We start from the raw sequence: 26,136 nt of genomic DNA on the forward strand, positions 1-26,136 counted from the left end.
AAGAATAGTCTTGAGTTATCTTCCAAGTTTTATGTCTACATGATTTTTACTTGAATTTTCTCTATCTACATTAGATAGATAGGAGAATGATTTGCATGCACTGAGAAAAAAGAATAGTTCAATTATTAGTGATTAGCCTGTTTTAAAGTGTGCATTTTAAAACTGCATATCTTGATTTTGCAAAAACTCATATTTCTTTAGGACAATATTGTAGTGGAATCCTTTAAATTAGAGTACAGTTTTGCTGGAATGAACAAGTAGCTTTAAGTGTACTATGTGACCACAGTAAGATAGTTGTTAATAGCAAATTCCATAAAGAATTCAGATTTTATGTATTACAAAATAGGAATTCCCTCAAATTTCTGACTTGGGAGGCTTTGACATGATCAATAAGATATTTTATACCATATAGGAATGAAGATTGAAAGCAGGAAGGTAACCAGAGAAACCATGTAATATCCAAGGTGTGAAACAATTAAGAGGTCCTAACCCCTGGAGTAGATATAGAAATCAAAATAAGTGAATATTTAAGGAACTGTAACTAGTATCTGATAAAGAAAAGCATAGGGGAAGGTAAAGATAATAGAGGCCAAGATTTTAAGGAAGACTAAGATACTGGAAAATTAGGAGAATTCTAGACTGATGTCAAGAAGAAAGACCTTCCTCTGCTATAGTCCTTCCTAGCTGGACTTATAATCAAATCAATTAAAAATCAATTTGAAAGTACATTTTAAAATAAAATTTAATAGGTGTATCTACGGGGAATCTAGACTTGAAATTCCAGACACAGTGAGGCAACATGAAGCTTATGAGCCAAGGAGAGGGTTAGGGTCTGATGATACAAAGGGGAGTATGTGTCTGTTCCTCACTCTCTTCTGGTACAGGCTTTTCTCCGATGTAAATGTAGGCAGTTGAGAGGGAGGCAGAGAGCTTTTACTGCATATGCTAGGTTTTGATTACTTTGAACTCAGAATAATCTTTATGCCACAGTGGCCCATCTTGGGGCAGCCTGCCCTTGGCCTCCATAGTTCCTTCCTCTGAAACTTTCCCCAGGTTTTACACATTAATGGTTGAGCTGACACATTGTTCCGTCTTACTGAATCAGTCTTAGTCTGATAATAGGTCAGTTCACTTAAACTCACTTTAGGTGGTGATGCAGATGTGTTTTCAAAGGTAGGCCTATAGTTCAAGAAATCAGGTATTAGGCAAGAGGCATTTCTATGGCAACAGAAGAAAAGCAATGGTTGTGGATTAGATCAAAATATAAGTCAATTTCTGAGTTCTGAGGATAGCCAGTAGAGAAGATTTTAAGAGGTCAAGCTTGAAGCACCTTTAGGTAGAGGGAGAACAGGTAGTGGCAGTCTGACAGCTTTTTCCTGGTTTGTAGTTCACACATCTCTGGAGATCTTGCCCACGGAACGGTAGGCATGCAGATTGCCTATACATGAGCAGTGGTGCTGATTTCTCTTACGGCAACGTCAAGTTGTTCGCAGTTAGCTTGCAGGCCTTCAGAACAGAGGGCAGTTTTAGTTCTCAACTGCATCCATCTCAGAAAGGTGGAAGAAAAAGTAAACAGTAGTTTGGAGAGTTGTAGTCATGTGCTAGAAGAAATCAAGATCTAGTCTAATTTGCAATAAACAGTATTAGAATCTAATATTTACTCTAGTATGTTACTGAAACATTTTTTTTCTTTTATGTAGTCATTCTTATTTTTGCCAAAGATAACCAAATTAACGTGTTGCAGAATAAGTTTAGTCTTAACAACTTGGCCTAATTATTCACATGAGCACAACAAGAATAGTAATTGGCCATATAGGTTCTTTTAAATGTGCTTTGCCGAAACTTTTAATGAGGAATTTCTAGATTTCCCTGCATTACCTATTCATTTGGGTGAATTCTAGTCTCTTCCCAAATTATCTTGAGGTTCTTGCCCCTGCCAGGAAGTGGCCTTCTTTACTCACCTGTTAAGGCTGCAGGAAACTGTAAGCAAGGCATCGGGCCAACACTTCCAAGAGGCTCTATTCTCTCCATAAAGTCCACCTTAGTTCCTTAAAGCTATTTGGTCATATCTGAGTCTGTGCATATCTCAAATGGAACAGTCCAGACAAAGCCTAGGTAACATAACCAATGTTTTCAATTTTATCCTGTTACAAGGAGAACAGATTCATACGGAATTTATGCAAATAACAAGAATACTCACTGGGTTTTTTAACTCTGGAGGGTTTAGGTGAGAAGAAATGATCCATGTTTCATTTATGCTTGTAATGGCATAATTTATCAAATTGCTATAGGTCAGTTAACTTGAGAGAAAAGATTTTGAAAGATCTGCAAAAACAAAACATTTTTAAAAGTTGGCAATGGTTTAACAGAAAGTCCTAACAACTAGTATAATTATCTTCCTCAGTTCATTCAGTGCCATGTTAATAATGTTTATTTTGCTAGATCAGCTGTTTCCACTAGTTTTGGAAATTCTTAACCCGGTTTAGTTTGATGATCTTAAGGTTAATCAGAAACCTGAACTCAGTACTACAGAGTTGTAGGGATCTCACTGATGAAGAAACACATTTGCAACAGCAGCAGCATAACAGTAACTGTGAATGACAAGGCTTAAAAATGGCCATGGTTAAAGATTTGATTAGAGTTCATTATGATGCAGTGGGCAAGGAAATTTGGGTATTTCTGTGACATACCACACCTCAAGATAATAACATACCAGGATATCAGATTTCTAGGGGGTTTTATACAAATTTAGAACACGCATTTTAATTATGATCTATGCAAATAATCTAACAAGGTTTAGGATTTACTTGACAATGCTTCCCATTTAACATCCCAAATAAGTCTAATTAGTTTCTCACAAAATCTCACAAAACAAGTCTAATTAGTTTCTCATAAAATCTCACAAAATTAGTTTCCAGGACCTCTCTGGAACATCTCAGGTAGATTGTGGTCAAAAGATTTTATTTTAGAATTTTATTGGGGAAGTATGTCAAAAAATATCAAAAGGTTTGAGCATTTAATTGATTAGGATCACAGATCATTATAAAACACTATTTAATTATCTGTTTAACCAAAGTGGCCATAAAATATTTCAAAGGCAAATACAGAAAGTTACACAGCTATGAATAAAATTCTGCCCTTTTTTTTTTTTTTTTTTTTTTGATATTAGGACTGAGTTTTGTTTTGTTTTGCTTTTAAGTAACCAAAAGACCTGTTAAACACAGGAAATTATTTTGGCAAAACAGAATCCTGGCTTTCTAGTCAGACAACTTTAAAGGTAAATAATTTACAATTTCTTATTTAAGAGCAAAACGGTAGTTCAAACCACTTTGTTCTTTTAGCAAGGAGAAAACAAAAGTTTTAATTTTGCACCAGTGTATTTTTTATAGTAAAACTCATTAAATTACTTAAATTTATTCTAATCTTAACCAGTATTGACCACATACAAAATTCCCTTCTAAAGATTCCTTCTCCATAAACCTTTTATAACTCTGTTTACATTCACAGGTTGTCCTAAGTTTTCCTTTTTTTAAATAGCCAATCTCACTTGAGTGAGGTAAGTAGGCCAGGCCCAAGGACCCAGAGGGGTCCCGTGGGACCAGCAGGGAGCATCTTGGCTTCGTGCAGAATATAAATAAAATGTGAGCCAAGAGGAAGTGAAAACAGAGTTTGCTGTGTAGTGTAAGGGACAGAGTATAGCAGATAGTGTCTGGGAGATTTGGAAAGGAGAGTAGAGTGAGTGTAGTCTGTCACTTGGGGTTAGGGGCTTATACTAAAAACGGGTCAAGGGCCTGTGTTCCTTCAGGAATTTCGGGTAGGGTCCAATCAAAGGCGAGTATCAGGTGAGTAATAGGTGTTATTTTATAAATCATTGAATGTAGGGGGTATTGACACCAGCATTGGCTGAGGTTTGTTCGAAGATATCACTATGGAACATGTTAGGGATCCGGTTTTTAGACGTCATCAGATTTTGGGGGCCTAGGATGAAATTCAGAGAACAGTTACGTTTATTGTTTTCCACTTGGAACATAGCTTCTTTGTTTTTTTCAGATGCAAGGTGAAATATACAACATGAGTAAATGGAACCTAACAGAAAAACAGCAGAGATAGAGCCTTTCTAAAAATGGAGCCCCTTCAGCCCCTTATCTCTCCTCACCATGGGATTTTTATCCTCCTTATTCTTGTGGGATGTTGAGGGATGAAGATCTCATTTTCTGTAGCTGCTTCAAGCCGAACGGGATTGTAGACCCCGTCTCTTGGAAGACATAAAAAGCTTGAACTCTCTGATTAAATGAAGGACTCCTAGGCTTCGGTTGTCTGACTCCGAGGTGCCTTTGAGGTCTCATCACAAGAATAGGATGCTCTTCAGATAACTTGTCCAACAGAGTTGTGTAAAACATGCAGCAACAGTAGCCCCCGTTACCATGGGGGAAGACGTAGCATCATTACTGTTGTTATTAGTAGAAGATTTCTCCACTAAAGGCGATCCATTTCGCTAAGACAGCTAGAAATCCAGTTGTAGAGAGAACTAGAGAAGTCAAACACTGCCTTAATCTGGATCTGCAGGTCTGCTAAAACTTTGGGTACATTAGCTGAATTATCTGGGGTGTATATGCAACACCAAGGCTCAATAATAGCACAAGTTCCTCTATCTGAGACCCTCCTATTTTGTAATTCAAAGTTTGACAAGGAGAGCACCTGCACAGTATATTAATGGCTTGTGTGCTATAGTTTGTTAGGGTCTTCATGTGCCAGATTGTGTATTCTATTCCCATTTGGAGCAAAAAAAAAAAAAAAAGGTTAACTGGTAATCAAATCAGTGAAAGGCTGATCATGTCCAGTGGTGAAGTAAGTGGGGATAATTTGCAGGCATACGTATTTCTTTACAACATCTCCTTTGCATCCAGAGAAAGCCTAGCGTACCATGTCCTATCCATCCAGGGGGTAGCCATGGCCACAAATTGGTGCCATGTAGCCATTGAGTTCCGTTGGGTGCATGCCATGTGATGCTAGGTGGTGTCATCCAATCAGCAAACCATTTGGTTGCTTGTAGAACAAGAGTATGAACACGAGCTTCTGGGGGGAGCCATCCTAATTTGTGGGTGGCATTAGGCCATGCATCGTAGGTATGATTTCTTTGTTCCCAATACAAGAGGGCTTTTTTGGTTTAATTGGCCTACAATAGGAGTAAGCCACATATTTGAAAATAGCCATCATCAGTATATCTCATATTATTAGGTTTATTCCCCAAACAGCTTTCTTATCTTCATTTTGGAGTTGGCATATTCAGTCATGATTTTGATGGTAGGAAAAACGTCTTGCATGGCCTGGAGAATTCCACGTAGTACTTACCATAGGCCAACATGAAACGCTTTTGTTAGTAATAGAGGTGTCCCTGTTTATGCTGGTATTTGGTCGGTGTAGCATATCTTTTTTATATTGGTGTAAATAATGCGATTCGGTGCCCTGTAATGGACACATGCTCCAAGGGAGGACTGAAGTGCTGAATGAAGGAAGGTGGCCACAAACCCAGCATGGACTTTTCTGTAAGCTGTCTGCATAGTGTTGAGTCCACTGCAAAAATAAGTTGGGGCTGTCTGATTTTGTTAGAGACAAGTATAAATAATGAAAGATACAGTTATAAATAACTTTAAAAGCTTCATTGAACTTTATTTTATTTATTGGTCCTTTGGAGCAGCAACTTTAGATCTTCCACAAGTTCATGGGTGTAGGCGGATGTTCATCTATGAGACACAGGACCAAGAAACAAGTTTAATTCTCGATAAGTGCACATGGCTTGTTATCCTCCTTAGGCTTACAGCAATAGGGGTACCACGTAAAACTTGATGGGGTCCTCTTCATTTGGGTCTCCGTTGTTGTTCTGGAAATCCCTGCTTCCATGTTTCAATACTACCATACTCCCTGGTTCTGTTGTCTCAGAACAGTGGCCATTCATTGGGGATGGAAGTGTCCTGTTTCCATGTTCTTGGATGGCCTGTTGTATTAGGACAGTGTAACTTTCTTTTCCCTCAGCAAAATCGTATTCCCACTCCTCATGTTTTTCCGCCAAAACGTATAGCTTACTTTGCTCGCATACAGAGTTGTTTCCCTTATTTCTAGTGACCTTAATTTCATTTATTAGAATTATTTATTCCTAGAAACCTTAGTTTCTCGTGAAAACCGAGTAGTAACCAACTGTGAACCGTTTGTTATACCAGTACTTTTATAGATTAGCGAATTGGCGAATACATTTCATGATTTCCAGAAACGTGTTTTTAATAGTACCAATTTTTAAAATAAAGCACAGAACTGGGGTGCCTGGCCAGCTCAGTCAGTAGAGGAAATGACTCTTGATCTCGAGGTTGTGAGTTTGAGCCCCACATGGGTTGTAGAGCTTACCTAAAAATAAAATCTTTAAAAAAATAATAAAATAGGGGCGCCTGGGTGGCTCAGTCGGTTAAGCGTCCGACTTCGGCTCAGGTCACGATCTCACGGTATGTGAGTTCGAGCCCCACGTTGGGCTCTGTGCTGACTGCTCAGAGCCTGGAGCCTGTTTCAGATCCTGTGTCTCCCTCTCTCTCTGACCCTCCCCCGTTCATGCTCTGTCTCTCTCTGTCTCAAAAATAAATAAACGTTAAAAAAAAAAAGTTAAAAAAAAATAATAAAATAAAGACAAACCAAGTTTACAGACCTATACTTATCTTTAGGTTCTTTGCAGTAAGTACTATGTTTAGTACTTAATATTTTTTATCTTATTTGGAAATGATCTAAATGACCCAAAGGGAGAAATGATCCATTAAAGACGGATCAAGAAAGAAGACATATTTCATTATCCTTTTTTTAAAAATTCTTGCTTTGGATATAAAATATTAATATATCCCATGTTTATTGGGATTTTAAGGCATTACTCTCATCAGTTTAACAAATTTAGCTCATCATCTAACTCAACAAAACTCCAGAATTTCAGATTACCAGACATTTTGGAAGCCATCCACAAAGTTACCTATAAATCTTTTAATCTTATTTACAACTGTTTAATCTGCTTGTTCTTAACAGTCATGTTTCGTTTATCCACAAAACTTCATGAGGCCTTAGACAAAGTCAACCAGTCTAATTTTTTCATTTGTTTGTTTTTTGACAAACTTGGAGCAGAGACAAGAAACCATTCAACCTTCATTTAACACAGGTGAAAGAAAAGTCTTACATTTAGTGCAGAACTCTAAAGACAATTTTATTTTAATTAAACCAACAGCCTTAAATTAGCTTTAGTACTGAATATTTTCCCAGGTCATGTGAACTTGAAAAAACATTTTGGTTAGTTTCTCTCAGAGTTTTGAAATGCCCAATTCTTTTAAGTGCTTACCTTTAAACCAACTAAGTAGAGGTCTTTTACAAATGAATTTTAGCAATACCATTTGGAGGCAGAAAAAATATTTTGCATTTCTAACATGTATGGACACACATACACAGATAAGATGCAAACAATCTTCTAGATTTTTTTTTTATTTGTGGAAATGACAATACAGGCCCAGTTTCCAGATACCTCCCTTATTTTGTGTGGTGTGTGAAAAACCTTTCCCTAACGTTATTCCTAATTCTATGTCAAAGCACATCTCCTATGTCCTAGAATAGATGGGGGTAGAAATTTACATCACAAGGCAGAGAGAAAGCATCTACATTTTCTTCAAGGTGAAGATTTGGCGCTTATCCCTCTGTTAGGACAGGTGCTCAGGTCTGGACACCAGTCATTTTAGCAGTTTATACTTTTTTTTTGAAATCTGTTCCCCTTTTATTTCTTCAGTTTCAGGCAATCGTGGGCTGTGTTTACACTTTTTAAAGATACAAAATTTATAATTTCAAGGTACGGAAAGAATGCAACAAAAATTCCCCCAGAGTTTTAGGGTAGCTGCGATTTAAAATTCACCTTTCTTTCTCCTAAGTACAGGACAGTTTGTTCCAATATGTTGATCTTTTATAATATCTAGAAACCACGTAAGAGGAATAGGCGGGTTTTCGGGATGGGTGAAGATAGGTGGTCTTTGACTGATTTTAGAATTGCATTTCTGTTTTTTTTAGAAATTTATAAAACAGTTGTTTTTAATTCTCCAAAGAATAAGATTACAACCTTAGTATCAAGTGATTGGTCTGCTTTTTTAACTGAATTTGGTTCTTTTATTAGGGAGATTTTTTAACGAAAATTGTAATTAAAAAAATTGTATCTTTTTAAAACCTGTATAAGGCATTTTAACAAAAGCCGACTTTCTGGGCACATAATTCAACCTGGCTTCTATTAGTACTTGAATATTGGCCCTTCAGAGATCATTTGTAGGAGGGCCTAGGAGAAATTTTTGGTCCTGATTCCTCTGAAGGGGGGTTGTGAATAGTCATTTTAGTCACTTATCTTTTTATTTTTTAAGTTTTTGTTTTGTTTTTTTTTGTTTGTTTGTTTGTTTTTTAAGAAATCTCAACACCTGACATGGGGCTTTAACTTAACAACCCTGAGATTCAGCTGCACTGACTGAGCCAGCTGGGGGTCCCCCCCCACTTCCTTAATATTTTTCATCTCTAAATTTGGTAGGATCTAAGTGGAGGGTAGAAGGTCTTTATGATTTAAAAGATTTTGCTACTATCCAGGGGACAGGAATTCTTTTGTGGTGGGGGGTCTAGGATAACACGTGAAAAGAGATCACATACACTTCCTGAAGCTGGTATGATCATTCCCTGGAAGGTAGGAGCCAAGCAAGCCTGTTGCCATTCTCAGAAAGCTTTCCTGGCTTTCAGCATTTACATGAGCACCCTGTATACTTTGAACCTGGAGATTAGGCTTGAATGCTCCCTGTAAATTTTATAGGGAAAGCTAAGTTAAAACCGGCAAATGAGGCGAGATTTTAAAGAAAATTTACATTGGATGTGGACATTTATTTCGACTTAAGTCTAATTTCTGTGATTTTATTTTGTCAAGGGAGTCCCTAAGGCTAGCCGTTATACTAATAAGACAATTGAGAGCGCTCTGTGAAGTTTATTTTTCTTTTAAATATAGCCAATTTAAAGGATCAGTCGTCTGGCCACAGACGGATAGGATCTAACAGTGACTCAAACTAGTTAAGCCTTAATAGCTTAACAGAAGACGCAGGATGAGACAGGCATGTGTGGTACGGCCCCATGATCCAGAAGTTTACCCCCAGGTAGTCTAAGGAAAAAACCTTCACTGCACAGGCAATAAGGATAGTGTGGTGAAAATAGTGTCTTTGGTCTCCCACAAAATTGTGAGGTGCCTCTAATGGGGTTTTGGAGTGATGGGAGGGGAGTGTTCAGAGCTGACAGTCAAGAAAGGATTGCTGAAGATGTCTTTGGTGCAGAAAGGTGATTGTATTAAAGCACGGGGACAGGACTCTCAGGCAGAAAGAACTTCCCTGGGGGTATGAAGAGTGATTGGTCCCATTCTATGGAATTGTGGGAGGTTAAGGCTAAAGGGAGGCCTCCAGAAGGACTTTGATATGCTAAAGAGGACTCCTAACACTCCTGGAGCCTTGCTGTTGTGAAGCTCAGGTTGTTTTTCCTCTAGTAGGGCATTGACATGAAGATAGTCGGGGGTTCCTGGAGGAATGTTATACTCTGTATTTGCCTCAGGTGTTGGTCAATGGGCTGCAGGTTATTTTACCGGCCATTTCCTTCTTGCAGTTTGTTCCCCACAAAGGGGAGGGGAAGGTGATCTTAGGGCTTCAGGAAACCGAATCCATAGGTTTCTGGAGATTAGGCTATTGATAAGATTGCCCTTTTCTTGTAATTTACTAAGGCATTTGTAAACTGATGGAGATTCATGTCCTGTATGACTGTGATCTCTGTCAGTTAACCATTTGTGTCCTTTCCTTTATTCTTGGGCAGCCAGGAGTGCCTGAGGAATATCACATATATCCCACCTTGGGGAGGGAGTGCTAGCTTGTACTTGGCCTTCAGCTTGCCTTCTGGTCCCTCACCACCTCCAGTCAGCAGAGGTGATAATCTTTGACCCATGCTAGGTGATACTGGAAGGGCTCTTTCTAGCAATAACAAGCAAGAGATGTTGAGTTGGCAAAGGTTCCTTTGTGCTGGACCCTCTCATGACAAACACCCCCGAGAACTGAGAGCTGGCATAGCCAGAGAAGAGAGTGAGAGAGACATCAAAAGATCCACAGAGAGATCTAGAGAGAGAGGCGGGAGGGAGTTGGATCCCCAGTCTGTTCAACTGACCACCAAGTTGCACCCCAGTAAGTGGAGAACACAGAGAATATTTTCACTGGTCAGAAAGCTAGGCTCTTAGGACACAGAACAAGAGGAAGGGAAAATATATGCACATGAACAGTCTTGACTAATCCTTGGGTCTTTTGGAGCCATATTAATACCTAAGAGGGATGTCCTGTGGGGTTGGAGGCTGATGTGTTATGGTGTTATCTCGAAGCATGGAAGTTTCTTGAGGTTGGCAGTGTAAATCTACCCTGTTCCGTGACCAACTTTATCCTATCACGGGGTTTTACTTGAGGTGGCAAACACTCTAACAGCTTTTAAGTGCCTGACTCATGCCTGATGAGGTTTTTTGGGGGTGATAGTAGGGTTTGCGAGGTCTGGAGCTGGCGGCCAAGAAAGAATTCTTGAAGACATCTTTGGTGCAAAAAGGTGATTTTATTAAAGCACAGGGGCAGGACCCGTGACAGGAAGAGCGCCCAGGCACCGTGAGGAGAGACTAGTTGTATATTATGGAGCTGGGGGCAGGTAAAGTCCAGGGGAAGTTTCCAATGAGATTTTCACATGCTAAAGGAGACTCACAAGTTCCTGGAGGCCTAGTTGTTGTCGCTAAGGTTGTTTTTCCCTCTAGCAAAACATTAGCATTAAGGCAGTAGGGAGTTCCGGGAAGAATGTTTTACTCTGCCCGCCTCAAGCATTTGCAATGGGCTTCAGGTTATAAGGAAATTTAATTTTATCTGCCATTTCCTTCTGCCTTTGTTTCCCACATCAGTGCCCACCAGTTTTGCGGCTCTGGCTTCCAAGAGGTCCCCTAACAACAGATGACAAACACCATGAATGACAAAGACAAAGGGAAACAATGACCATCTCTGGGAGGAAATGAAGGGATCAGTAACCAAACAGTACTCCACCAAATTTAACCAAAGAGTTGCTAGGCCCAAAGAGCTAGTTCCGAGATTTGTTCTCCTGCTAATCTAAATTTAGAAAGAGAGAACAAAGGCTCTCACCATTCTCACTCCTTCCGACACTGCAGATAGAGATTCCGGGATGCTGGCATGGTAAGAAATGTTACCTTCTACCTGGCTGTTCCTCAGGGTACAACAGCTGAAATCCACAGACCAGATATCCCAGAGACAATGAGCAACATAAAGCTTTTAAGAGCTAAGGATTGAGGGAGTGTCTGAGGATACAAAGGGGAGGTAGACCATTGGGAAGGTAAAAGGAGATGTTTGGAAAAACAAAGATTGCTCTGTTATGCAGATGAGTTTCTTAGGCTGACTTTGTTAGTAGCTCTCTTCCTGGTATAGACTCCTTTCCAATGTATATGTAGGCAGTTGAGGGGGGAAGCCAAGAGCTTTTCCTGCATCTGCTGGGTTTTGATTACTGTGAACTCAAAATAATCTTTATGTCAAAATGGCCCATCTTCGAGCAGTCTGCTCTTGGTCCCTACACTGACATAGCCAACTGAATATACTCGTGACATTTGGCGATAAAATGGTCAGAGACCATACTAGGGATTTTGTACATATACGTACCAGTCAGTGTTCTGATCAGAAGCGGAGGACACAGTCAAAAGTGTTTACCTAGATAGAATTTAGTGAAGAGACAATTAACAGAAATGTGGCTGGATTTAAGAGAACAAACAAGGAATGCTGAGACACTCATGAACTTGAAACCCAGGGAAGCCATTACTATTCCTGGGGCTACAGAGCAAAGGGGAGAAACAGGATTACCAAAGACCATTGAGGGCTGGGGCCACGAAAGATAGGCTGCCTGAGAAGAGCTGGCCATCTGTTGGCATGCCCACTGGCAGAACGTAATCTGGTACCAGAGGGTGAGGCTCCCAGGAGGTCAGAAAATAAATCTGGGTAGGAAGAAACTGGGAGGACACACACAAAGCAAAATGTACTCGTGGAACTTAGGATTCAAGGCTCATGTGTGAAAAGGGAGGGAGAATAACATCTTTAAAAATCCACAGAAAAATTAAGAATATCCAATGAGGAGGATAGAGAAGTGATTTGAGATAAAATAAGATGTGCAAAATAAAAATATTCTTGAATAAGAAAGATTAGTCACCACTAACGATGGAGGATGTTGAAGAAAAGTCAAATAACCAAAATTTATTGCATAATCTTCAGTGGTCTTCCTGATTTCTCTTTCAGAAGATAAGACAGCAGGGAGCAAATGCTGAAGCTTTAGTGTGTAGAGGAAGAGAGAAATGCAGAGCACAATCCACTTATTTGAGAAATTTTGTAGTGGAAGGGGGTAGAAAACTAGAACTAGTCAAAATGGAGAAATATAATGTAAAATGTTGTTTTTATACACCGCCCCCCCCCCCACTGTGAAAGGTGCAGTTCAAATATATTGGGGAAAAAATTAGCTTCTGTAGACCCAGGAGGTGTCTGTTATTTCCGCTTTTTCTCTGTATCTTGAAGAAATATTAGCAGGTATTAATCTTGCTATAGAGTATCAAAATGGTAGGAAGTGTAGGTATATTAAAGTGGGAAAGAATAGAGACATTATTAATGTTTGAATCTGAGAATACATTTGACATCAAAATTGTTAATATCTCATGACATAAAGTTATCCTAATGAAGAATTATGCATTTTGAAATACACAGTTTAAAAATAGCAATTTACTTTGCTCATACTCATGTTCACCCTGAATAAAAGTTGATCCTATGTTTATGAAAGCATTTGGTTCCATACTTAGGAAGAGATATGCTCTGGGTACATCCAAGTATATTCTCAAATTCATTGCTATTGAAACATCAAATACTCGAGAAGAGCAATGTTTATAGAGGAGAATCTGAAGGCAGTACAATCCATTCATTTTTCTAGATACTCTGACCTATTTCTAGATTAAGCCAGTCAGCAGAGAGCCAATACCTACATTTAGAGTCTTGATTATCATTGTAAAATTGTTTTCTGAATTGTGTTTTGGCATTTTTCCATGGGGTTACATTGAAGTAAACCTGAAGAAACCTCTGTGAGATTCCATGTTATCTTCTTATGCAGATGTCATCCAGCATTTTGTTCCTTGTGTAGCATGGTTCCCTTTACAAGAGGACTCGTTCGAGAAATTTCTTTCTGGGCTCTGTACCAGGAGTCTTAAGCTTCTTTAAGCAAGTGGCTAGATTTTATTGTTACAGACAAGATGAACCTCACAACTGATTGTGTCTCCATCTGAGTAGAATGCCAGGAATCTTGGAGCCAGAGTTTTAAACACAACCCCACAAGAAGTATTGTGGTTTGTCTTCATCAAAGTGGTATATGGATAAATACTTTTAATCAAATATCACAAAAAGAATTTCATTTAAATAGCAAAGGTCCGCATCCCAATATCTTCTGCTCTCTGGTTCCATCCCCCCCTATATACTTAAATAGTATTTTGTTTACTTCTTTACTTAGAAATTACCTATGGGCTACTGACTTCTTGATCAGTTTGTAGTTAGCTAACGTCTCCGCCATATCTGGCCTGCTTTTAGAAATGATATCAAATATTTAATTTTTTAAAAAATTTTGTTCCTTTTAATACTAGTAAGTGGATTTGCTATTCTGTGGAGCTTTGGTAATATCTCCTGACTCACGTGAAGCACATGGATATTATCCATTGTGTCCTTTTTTTCTATGTTCTTTCAAACATTTCCATCTCCAAACTTCTGTCAGTTATGTTGTATTTGAGCACTGTCAAGTTTGATAACACTGCCTTTGTTTTTCTTACTTTGTTTATGTATTTATTTCAAATATTGACCAAAAAAAAGGCAACTGAGAATATTTATCTAATTATTTTCATCCTTTCTTATGGCTTGATATATAAGATGAAGAAAAAAACTGAGGGAAGTTTGGAGAGAAAAATAATATAGATGCATAAAATAATGAATTTAAGTTCAATAAAATATATAGTAGAGGCAAAAAAAATACACAACAGATTTCTCTGATGCGATTTAAACTGCATGTGTGATATTATAAGTACTAAGAAAAAGTTTGGCAATGTCTTAAAAATTTAAGCATGCATCTACGCTGTGACTCAGAAAGTCTCCTCCTATGCATTTACACAGATGCTCACAGCGATTTCATTCATAATAGTAGAACCTGGGAACTTCCCTAGAGTCTCTCAACAGAAACATGACTAAATAAACAGTTGTGCAGTATTTGTACAATAAAATAGTACCTAGCAGTAGAAAGAAAGAAACCATGGACCCACACAAAAGCATGGTGAAATCTGTGTTACTCTGAGTGAAGGTAATGTTTGATCACTTTGATAAGAAGTACAAGAAAAGACAAAATTAATCTCTTGTAATAGAAATTGGAGAAGTGTTCGCATAGGGTTGGGGTTCCTGTTAACTAAGGTGGGTGTTGACTAAGGACACTGATAAGGGTGGTTGCTGGGTTAATAGAAATGTTCTGTATCTTGGTGGGGAGGAGTTTGCATGGGTGAATGCATTCTTTAAACTGATCAAACTGTTCGCTTAAGATCTTTGCAATTTACCTTTATAAATTATACTGCAATTTGGAAAAAAAAAAAACCTTCTTGATGCCTACATAATCTGTAACTTATTGGGAGAACGACAAGTGATCATATACAATTTTACTATTCAGTATAGTAAATGCTATGATATTCATAAAAATTCATATAGCATATGAATTGATATATAGAATATGATATAGCATAAAATTTCAGAAATGCTTAAACAGTTGGATTTGCCACAATCCAAAGGGTGTGTTTTTAGCAGAGTTCGAGTGGATTATCCATGTGAACATCTGAGATTTGATGTGTGTGTGTATGTGTGTATATGTGCGTGTGTAGTTTCACTTTTCTCCTAGCATTTATCCCCTGATTTTGACATAATTTTTGCCTGATCGTTTTCCTTTTTCTGCATGATCTCTGTGATTTCCACTTTACATACTTATAATGACGTCTCTATGGCTCTGGGAAAATTTTATTGATTAGCCTAGGGTCTTGAATCAGACTAGGGTTTTTTTGTTTTTGTTTTTGTTTTTTCTCTCTAGGATATTATCAAATGTAGTTAATTTACTCTGGGTGGTTACTGAACTGGCTTTTGATACATCCAAAAATAACAAGACCTATGAAATAGAAACAGGTGAGGGTTAGGAAATGCTTTTTATTCATTCATTTAATGAGGCAGTAAATGGATACTCATTGAACCAACCAGTGTGTATGGGCATGGCATATAGTGATGGACCAGAGGTTTGATCACAGACTTCAAAGCTGACTTAACATACTTCTGAAATGTCCTTAGGTGGCTGATTAAAAACACAATGAAGGCATTTCAGTTGAGTGGAGAGAGTAAGTATGGGATGTTTTGAGGACCCCTGTAGAGCAGTGGTGAATTGAGGAGTGAGGGTCAGGGAATGTCCTTGCCTTCAGGAAGCACCGTCTGAGATGAGTCCTGCAGGCCAAGTTTGTACAGACAAGAGAGTTGAGGTGACAAAGCCAGAGCTGGAGCGTGACAGATGCAGTATTTTATGAAAGGTCTCCTTTTCTTCCTGCTTCAGCACGGAGTGTGACCAGGCCTGGCGAATCACATCAAGGCTGCAAAATGGGAAATCTATTTCTATATTTTGATATAAAGTGTTAGCATGGGGAAAATAAAATTTAAAATCTGGCAAGAAACAAAATTCCAGTTAAAGTGATTATAGTGATCACAGGTTTATGAACATCCACTTCAGGAAAAATCACTATGTTTCGATTGCAGCAGAGATATTTTATATTTTAGGAAAATAAGATCTCTCTCACATTAGGAAATATTCATGTGTGTTGTTTTTCTCACATTATTTCCCATGCAGGGAACTTGTCAGTAGTACTAAGATCTCCTCCGAGGCTTACTTGCACAATAGCTGTGTGTGGCAGGCACACACGTTTTCAGTCTTAAACAAAACCTTTGCCGGAAGATGCACAGTCTTACTCATCTGCTATAGAAGCTTGCGATCCTTCATTTTAGGTTTCTTGAAAGGTGAAGTTTTAGTGAGGACCACATATTTATTCTTCTCGTAAAATCCTTCATAAGTTACACTTCAGACCCCATAATAGTGAATTTGAGGGAAGTGTTAGTTCATGCATCACACACTGCATATTTCTAAATCCTTATATATTTTCCTCCAGTCTGATAAATTATATGCTTCAAGGGATGACAGAATGCTTTCCCAAAGTTTATTGGTTTTTAAATGCCAAGTGGCTGAAAAGTTTTTCGATGATTTTAGACTTTTGCATCCTTTCTGAGTTGAGGGGAAGATTCATCAATTTGAAAGATTCTCTGAGACCCCAGTTGGCAAGCTATAGCCTGTGGGCTAACTCTGGTCCCTGTGCCTTTAAAGTCTGTGAGCTTTGATGGTTTTTACGTTTTTTAAGTGTTGTTAAAATAAAAAGGAAGAAGAAGAAAAAGAAGGATATGGTACGGAGAGATACTGCTAAGCCTAAAATACTAACTGTTTGTTACTTTACAGAAAAAATTGGCCTCTTCCTCTCTTAGGCCATGAAGCTAGAATGAATATTTAGTGCACATGGTGGGAAATTTTTGGTTATTAAAACTTCAGCGATATTTAGATGATAAAATTAGCATTCTGAATAACTCAAAATGTGTTTTTAAAAAATTCTCTTTGCTGTGTATTTTTATTTTAAGTTTTTATTTCAATTCCAGTCAGTTAACACAGTGTTCTATTAGTTTCAGGTGTACGATACAGTAATTCAACACTTGCATCCATCACCCGGTGCTCATCGCCACAAGTACCCTCCTTAGTCCCCTTCACCTGTTTTCCCCATTCTCCCACCCCCCTCGGCTGTATTTTTTAATAATTAATAGGGCAGTTACACTCAGGTGGCAGCACAGGTTCAAATTGTATTGCCCTTAGCTTTACTAAGCTTAAAGCCTTACAGGTTACATGAATGCAAGGTCAGTTAAAAAGCAAAAACTAAAACAAACCCCAAAACCCTACCCTGCTAAGCCTATGTGCCAATCACAGCCAGTAGAGGACCTGTAATAGCCGTGACATACAATTCACAAGCTCCTGTATGTTGATTTTTCAGTCTTACGGTGATGAGTTTGTCAGTCGTTTTCATATATCCACAAAACATGTATTATCGTGTGACATTTGTCTAAATGAAGGTTGAATTTTAAAAGTATATTGTTTCGTTCATCTTAATTTTTCGATTTTCCGTGCAGATTTCCAGTTCTAAAAGGTTTTATAAATATAAGCTGTTTTAGCTTGTGTTTTCTTTCTTTTCACATGTTTTCACATGTGAAACGCCGCAAGTGGATGTAGGTCCGGTTATGTGAAAAAACAATGCTTCCAGACCTCTGGCAGGGTGCTCACTGCCACTGAGATAAAATGTGCTAAAGCAGACCAGCCTTCTTTCCTTTTAGTAAACACGGTCATCCAAACTTAATTATTTCTGCTAACAGCTGCACAGGAGTTTTTGCTGATGGCCACAATGGGAGCCTGGTTGGGGAAAACGCGTAAGAAAAGAAAATACCAATTTTTGTCAAAATTTGTGGGAATAAAATTGAAGAAATAGGGCAGTGCAGGCACAGATGCTATATAACAAATGGGCCAGAAATCAAATGTGCATCTAAAACGTGGTGTCAAAATTATCTATGAAACCTTAAATTTGGTATTTACAAATATGCAGTATTAAATATTAAAAATAAAACATGTTGTGCCTAAATAGAAAACCTTTATTCCCAGCTGAAAATTTGATTCTCAAACAAAAGTCAGGATGGGCGTGATGATTGTTACTTTGTTAGCTATTCGACATCCAGTAACATCTCTGAGACTGAGTTTTCCTGATTTGAAAAAATAGCAGTGCTCCCAAACTGAAGACTTTTCCATGTGGCCCCAACAATGCAGTATGCACTAGGATTCTTTAAATACTAAAGGGATACATAAGGATTAGATGTTGTTTTTATTAAATCAATGGTTGCGTCTCTTCTGATGTTTCTTAACTTTTCCAAATGCTGCTGTATGAAAGGAGACATTTCACATATATTTATGCCTTTATATCAAGGCAGTGATGGGTAACACGGGCACTCTTTTGACATGTTTGAGACTTCAGTTAACATAATGTCTTGAATGTCTATATGCTTGGAAATGAAAAGAAGTGCAAAAAAATCCCAGTTTACTGATGATGTGAACACTGAAGAAAATACCATAGGATACGCATTTGTTCATAAATAATAAATGTGCCCTCTCTGCGAAGCTCACCTTCAGTAAAACGGCACTGTCTTAAATGTCTCAAATTCTCTTGACCTTTCAGTGTGATAGTGAAGTCTTAAATGCAGTTTATCTAAATCTTCACTAATTATCTTTCCATTCAGATCTTTGTATTTGTCGGTATTTATTCAGTTACTTAAAAAACAAAAATCAGAAAAAAATGAGGAAACAAGGCAAAGAATCAAAAAGCCCAGAGGTTCCCTTCAGCACGTTCTGGATTTAGAGGCCGATATGTTGTTTCCGCAGATGTGCCTGCTTTGTCTTTTTCTGACGTCCATCCCTTTATAATAGCAAGATGACCAGCAGGGCCTCTATGGAAGGAGAGCCAATTCCCAGTAGTTCTGTGATTTGTTTTGTTTCCTCCTCTCCCATGTGGCTCATTTGGGATCCAGATTGTAGTAAGTGTCCTGTCTCTTCTCTCAGGACTCACCTCCACACCCCCATTCCTCCCTTCTTCCTGAACCACCCCAGTCCTTGGGAGTTTTTGTCACCAGATCATTCCATCCACTACTATTCTGTTTATTGCATTATGCTATTGTCTTCTGTTCTCTTGGGAACTTCACTTTATTCAGGGAGGGGGATGTTAGTGGCCATGCTCTTAACAGTTATAAGATGTGTAAGTTTAAAAAAAATAGTTTATTTTTATTTATTTATTTATTTATTTTTAATTTTTTTTTTCAACGTTTATTTATTTTTGGGACAGAGAGAGACAGAGCATGAACAGGGGAGGGGCAGAGAGAGAGGGAGACACAGAATCGGAAACAGGCTCCAGGCTCCGAGCCGTCAGCCCAGAGCCTGACGCGGGGCTCGAACTCCCGGACCGCGAGATCGTGACCTGGCTGAAGTCGGACGCTTAACCGACTGCGCCACCCAGACGCCCCAAAAATAGTTTATTTTTGAGAGAGAGAGTGGGAGAGGAGGAGCAGCGAGAGGGGGAGACAGGATCCAAAGCAGGCTCCATGCGGACGGCACAGAGCCTGATGCGGAGGCTTGAACTCAGGAACCATGAGATCATGACCTGAGCCAAAATGAAGAGCCAGACGCTTAACCAACTGAGTCACCCAGGTGCCCCTAAGTTGTGTAACTTTTTTGCTTGAAACTCTCCGATGGATTTCCTTCCAGCACGCTTAAAGTGAAATACACAACGTTATCATGGCTTACAGGCCCTCCTTGCTCTGGCCTCCACCTCTCCAACATCTTCTACCCTGTTCTTCCTTTCTTGACCGTGCTCCAAAAGCACTGGTTTCCTTACTGTCCCCAGAACATGCAAAGTATGCTCAAGGGCATCTGCATTTCTGGCTTTTCTTTCTCCTATGCATGTAATTTAATATGTATCAACATATACATATAATGCACCTTAGTGTCGAATGAATGTGTGTGTGTGTGTGTGTGTGTGTGTGTATTCATTCTGTATTATTTATTTGCTGCCCCACTATGTACTTTAATAACAAATACCATGAGAACTGAAACTCTGTGTTGTTTACTTCTGTAACCCCAGTAATTTCAACAATATATTGTCTATCGAGGCTCTTAGCCTTTTTCTAAGTAAATGAGTAAGTGAAGGGATCAGTAAATGAACGCATGTATGAATGAATCATTCTGCCACACATGTTAAAATGGTCCCATAGGGGCGGCTGGGTGGCTCAGTCGGTTAAGCGTCCGACTTCAGCTTGGGTCACGATCTTGTGAGTTCGAGCCCTGTGTCGGGCTCTGGGCTGATGGCTCAGAGCCTGGAGCCTGCTTCCGATTCTGTGTCTCCCTCTCTCTCTGCCCATGCCCCATTCATGCTCTGTCTCTGTCTCAAAAATAAATAAAAAAAAAAAAACTTAAAAAAAAATAATTAAAAAAAAATGGTCTCATAAAGTTGGGGGCCACCCTGGGCTATAGTGTGGCCTCTGCTCCTCCTGATTGTGGTGGATTAAGAGTACACAGCAGACAACATTTTTGAGAAAAGCTAGATGCTGTCACTCAAAAGAAGGTTGCCGAGAAGGGTGAGAATAGATACCTACCCCTTTACTGTATTTCTTGATCAAATTTTGTCAGCAAGATACAAAGAAGGTGCCCTACCTAAGCATTAACAGTCCTGACATAAAGCTCAAATAATGTGCAGTGAAGGCTTGAGGGAAGGTGTGGCCATTCTGAAAAGGCAATGGTAGACACAGCTAGGATGAGGAAAGCCCAGGAGAACACGATATCATCGCTGAAGACCATCCAGTTTTCACCGCGTTCATCTGTGTGTGTTAGACCAAATATTACCCATCGTGCAGATTGTTGGGACATCTAAATGTTAGACAAAATAGCTTAAATCCTGAAGAAATCTTTCAGTATGCATCCTACATCACTAGGTCTTGCATTGCACTTTTTGTGTTTTGGAGGCCAGGAGTGTGACTGAAGAGTACCGATCAGGTAACAAACCCTGTAAACTACAAATTGAGTCCGTTGTGCTGTGTGTGCGAAAGTAAACCGGAACCTCCTGTTTCAAAGCTACTATGTACTTTTTGTCAAAAACGTGTCTTTATTTGCTACTTATGACTTTTATGTATGCAAAAAATTGTTACAAAATCATTTTTTAACAGGTAAAATTTCTGTTTTTGTATAGAAGTCATTCAAAAACCTCAGGTCAAAATACAACAGATTAGTAACGTAATATGGTACTTATGTTGTAATTTTTTGTGATTAAAAAAGGGAAGTTTTGTATTTAAAATTTTTATTTCAGTGTTTAAGAGATCATATAAACAAATATAAAAGAGGATGTCATGCGGCATGCACCATTACAAAAACTCAATATATAGGGACAACTAGATTATATGTACGAAATTAAAACACCTGATATTTGAAATGGCACAGACATCTATTTCTCATTATTTGACTTACATCTTCTAAATTATGATGGTCTCTTGCTTTAAATCTTCCTTGAATTATAATTTTATAAGTTGATGTTTTCCCTATTATTAGATTGTGATCATTTTGAGTGTAGTGTCTATGGCTCTAGACATCTTGTGTTCCCTGTATTATCTTCTCTATAATTACTGTGGAATAGAGGTTGTTTTTTTTTTAAATATTTTTATCTTTATCCATTTCAAGAAGGACAGAGAGAGCGAGTGGGGGAGGGACAGAAAAAGAGAGGGAGAGAGAGAATCGCAAGCAGGCTCTGCACTGTCAGCTTGGAGCCCGAAGGGGGCTCGAGCTCACAAAATGTGAGACCATGACCTGAGCTGAAACCAAGAGTAAGATGCTTAACCAAGTGAGCCACCCAGGTGCCCCGGGAAGTCACTTTTTTGATAGAATCCTCTGTAAATGAGGAAAATTGGAATGAACACATTTCTGATCAACTTGTAAATCTATTAATGTGTTTATGCCAATAAAAGGTAGAAAACCGTGGCCACTTGCATGGCATGTTCAGCTGTTCTTTTTATATAACTGATATTGAGAAAATTTTCACATTTCTAATAGTGCCACGGGAAGGTAATGCAGAGAAGATTTTTAGAAAGCAAGAAATATGGTTGGAGTCTGAAAAATAGTTTGCAATGAAATGCAGACTAGTAGCACTCATAATTTAAATGTTTACTGGATACTGCATTGGGTACCGTATAGTGTTTCATTCTTCTCATACATGTGTATTTTCTCCTTTGAAACGGCCCGTGGAAATTTTGGCCTACTTCCCATTTAAAACTGGACTTGTTTTCAAATTAAGGGGGTATAGTAGTTTTTTCAAATTGGCGATCATAGAAAATATAAAATCCTGCCGTTGGATAAGAAAATGTAAGTTTATTTTAGCGCACAGAAAATGTGGTTGTTTCCAGAGTATGTTTTCCCTTCCTTTTTTTTAACCCCTTTCCTTTTTTCCAGGCATTTCCTGGGAACATCAATTCTGACGGCGTGGTACGGCATGATTTGCAGCACGTGGTCATTGCCCGCTACGTGCGCATAGTGCCTCTGGACTGGAACGGAGAAGGCCGCATTGGGCTCAGAGTTGAGGTCTATGGCTGTTCTTACTGTGAGTACCTTTTGGAATTCGCGGTTGATTTTGTCATCGTCATTGACTTAGTAATTTGTTTATTTTTGATTCTTTCACATGACTTGCTTTCTCTGACGGTAAACTCCCTCATTTTGTATATGAATAATATGCAAGGTTATTTGTATGTTAAAATATATCTTTACATTTTTACACAAACAGGCATATAAAAAATACCTTAAACAAAGGATTCGGGAATTGATTTTTGTTTAGTAGACTAAATGGCAAAGCTTATTAATTAAGTTGCCCAAAGTCTTATGAAATATTTAAGAAGCAGAAACTTGCAGTATTATCCATCATTTTGATAATTTGCGATGGATTTTGGATACATTCTCGAGAACTTCCTGCCACTTGTCTTCGGTTACCCCTTTTACTTTTTTAAAGCTAACCAGTAAGTTTTAATGTCACTGATATTTTACATGTCTATAAGTTTTATTTGCTTCATTTAAAAATTGACTTGGGGACGCCCGGGTGGCTCAGTCATTTAAGTGTCCAACTCTTGATTTTGACGCAGGTCAAAAAAAATTTCTTTAATGTTTCAGCAAACATTAATGTTTTAATAATGTTTAAATAAACATTTAAATAAAATTTTAATTAAACACAAAATGTTTAAATAAATGCTTAAAAAAATAAAAATTGACTCGGTCACCTAAAACAATACTTGTCCTTTAATTATGTTTTAAACTTTTTTTGTATTTTGTAAATATTTTAAACTTTTTATTTATATCTTGTAAATGCATATACGTGTGTGTGTGTGTGTGTATACACACACACATTATATAAATACAGATAGATGGATAGATCTAGTGATTGTAATATGTGGATTTTGGGGATTGTGGTTCTGTTGTATCTCTTTTACTCATTTTGCTGATTTCCTCCTCCTCCTCCTTCATTTCTTTCTTCTCCAATAGCCTTCTTATCTGCCTCTCCCTATCTTAGGGCTTCCTCATCTTCCTCACTGTGACTTTTGTTTCTTTGAAACTTGATCTGTGGAGCTTCTTTGGGACCCAGGTTGATGCTGGGTTCATCACAGAAGATTTATCTTTGCTTATTTGCTTCTATGAAGGCGTTGCCAACACAGAATTACTTTAAAGATCGTTTGAGCTGTTTTGAGGCCACTAGCTAGTGAGTTCAGTCTGCAAATACATGATTTGCAAATACTGGCTTTAAAATATGAATTCTCTGGTGAAATATTTCCCTCTCCTAGGAAGTTATTTTTCCCCTCTTACCGCTGGGGGAAGAGGAATGCTGGCTAGGGACGGAATGGGGAATTGGGATATTAGCCTCATGCAAGGAGTCTCCTGTTAGACTCTCCTACCCCTTCCTATCGATCCAGAAAAATAAAAGCTCACTGTAACCAGAAGACGGCAGGTGTCCTCTTGGGCAGGCTTTTTGAAATTAACCAACATTTGGTAGTTTGTAATAAAATACACATAAAGCCTTTACCTCTGTAAGAATTAGTTACAGAGATTGGTGAAAATGGTAGCCGTGGTGATGACCAAATCCTATTTATTTATTCATGGGCAACATCATTATGTGCAAACTGAACTGATTGCTGCACAGGGGCCATGGAGATCATTGAAAAAATTCCCTACTTGTTTATTTTATTTGGTCATCACTTCAGCATAGCAAATGCAATGAATGGAGAGACATACGGATTTAGTTCTTCAGGAGAATGTGGCTCTTCTGGAGGAAGATTTAACCTGCCAGGAGGAGCTAAAATGAGCCCTAACATAAATTTGGGTTTTTTATTTGTGTGTCTGGGTATTATGGACACAGAACCCTGTATTCACACATTTTCTAACTGTCAGCACATCGGGAAAGCCACAACAAAATGTGAAATTTTTCTCTACACGACGGATTTTCTATGCAGCATGCTCAGCTTTTAGTAAATGAAAAATATGTAACACTCTTCATGGGAACCATGATGTGTGTAATTTATTTTATTAATAATTATTTATTGAGCACTTTTTATGTGTCATGAAATGTGCTGAATGTTAGTAATACAACAGTGAGTAAGGAAAACGTGGTATGAGAGACAAAGGGGAACAGTTAGTGTAGGAATAGTGTTTGGGGTAAGAATAGCGGAGGTGAAAGGTCACTTAAGCCAGCATGACAGAGCTGAGCGGAAAACCGGCTGGTGTGGTGCGTGTGGTGCCAGGGCTCACTACCTCTGCCTCTTTCCCACCGCGTAATTCCGACAAAATGAACACCTGGGCTGCCATCACCAAGTCAGTAAAAGCAACCAGTGGATACCCCACAAGCACCCATCAGGCCCCCTGCAGTTACTGCTGTTTTTTTAAGTTTGTGTATTTATTTTGAGAGAGAGAGGGAGCGAGTGCGAGTGAGCGCGTGCAAGCTGGTGAGGGGCAGAGAGAGGGGGAGAGAGAGAATCCCAAGCAGACTTCGTGCTGTCAGCACAGACCTTGTCTCAGGGCTCAAACCCACTAACTGTGAGATGATGACCTGAGCTGAAACCAAGAGTCAGACACTCAACCAGCTGAGCCAAATGGAACCCTAAAGTACACATTATTTCTCACCTGACTTACTTTGTTCAAAACAGTAATTGTGAGAATTAGCCGCGCTGTCATGTGAGGGATTTGTTGATATTCATTAGTACTATTACTCTATTGTGTGAATATTCTATACTTACTCATTTTATGTTGATGAACACATGAATTGTTTCCAGTTTTTGGCCATTTGGGTCAGATTGCTGTGAACATTCCTCATGGGTGTCGACTTAGGAATAGGTAATGCTAAGTTAGGATATCTGTATGCTTTAACTTGTGTCAATCATGACAAATTTTTTCCTGAAGCGGTTGTATCAGTTCAGACTTCCACGACCGATGTCCTAGCGTTGCTGTTGCTTCACAAATTCCTGCACTTTTTATTGATTTGAAAGTCTTAGCCATTCTGGTGGGTGTTATTTTATCTCATTGTGGTTTTAGGGAACACTTGCCTGGTTTTTAAAGAGGTTATGCCTGTTGGTCATCTATAGGCCCTCTTTTTGAAGTGTTTATTGGAGAATTTTGCCCATGTTTCGATTGGGTTTTTTCTTATTGATCTATCTTCTCATTGTTCTGAGTAGTTTTTATAGCCAGCTGTCTTTTTAAAATTTCATTCTTGTTACAGTCTCTAGAAATGTATCTAAATATCTAAAAAAATTGAAATGGTTTTCTTTACAAATAATTGTTCCATTCCATTCCATTCCATTCCATTCCATTCCATTCCATTCCATTCCATTCCATTCCATTCCATTCCATTCCATTCCAAGTTTGTTTATTTTGAGAAAGAAAGAGAGAGCACGAATGTGGGGGCAGGTGGAGAGAATCCCAAGCAGGCTCTGTGCTGCCAACACAGAGCCTGATATGGGGCTTGGACCCATGAACTGAGAGATCATGGCCTGAGCTGAGGTCGGACACTCAACCAACTGAACCACCCAGGCACCCCTAAAATTAATCATTTACATTTTTTTTAACGTTTATTTATCATTGAGAGACAGAGACAGACAGAGCACGAGCATGGGATGGGCAGAGAGAGGGGGAGACACAGAGTCCAAAGCAGGCTCCAGGCTCTGAGCTGTCAGCACAGAGCCTGACGCAGGGCTTGAACTCACAAACTGCAAGATCGTGACCTGAGCTGAAGTCGGACGCTTTTCCCACTGGGCC

General features: G+C 38.7%; 1 protein-coding gene across 1 annotated transcript in view; it reads left to right on the plus strand.

Moving 5' to 3' along the window:
• CNTNAP2 (contactin associated protein 2) overlaps window positions 1-26,136 on the plus strand; it is a 1,395,900-nt gene that overhangs the window by 227,822 nt on the left and 1,141,942 nt on the right. The window contains 1 exon segment of the mRNA XM_032592507.1: window positions 22,303-22,450. Coding sequence (XP_032448398.1) covers window positions 22,303-22,450 — 148 coding nt within the window.

Source organism: Lynx canadensis, chromosome A2 (genome assembly GCF_007474595.2).
Source record: "Lynx canadensis isolate LIC74 chromosome A2, mLynCan4.pri.v2, whole genome shotgun sequence".
In the NCBI taxonomy this organism is placed as follows: domain Eukaryota; kingdom Metazoa; phylum Chordata; class Mammalia; order Carnivora; family Felidae; genus Lynx; species Lynx canadensis.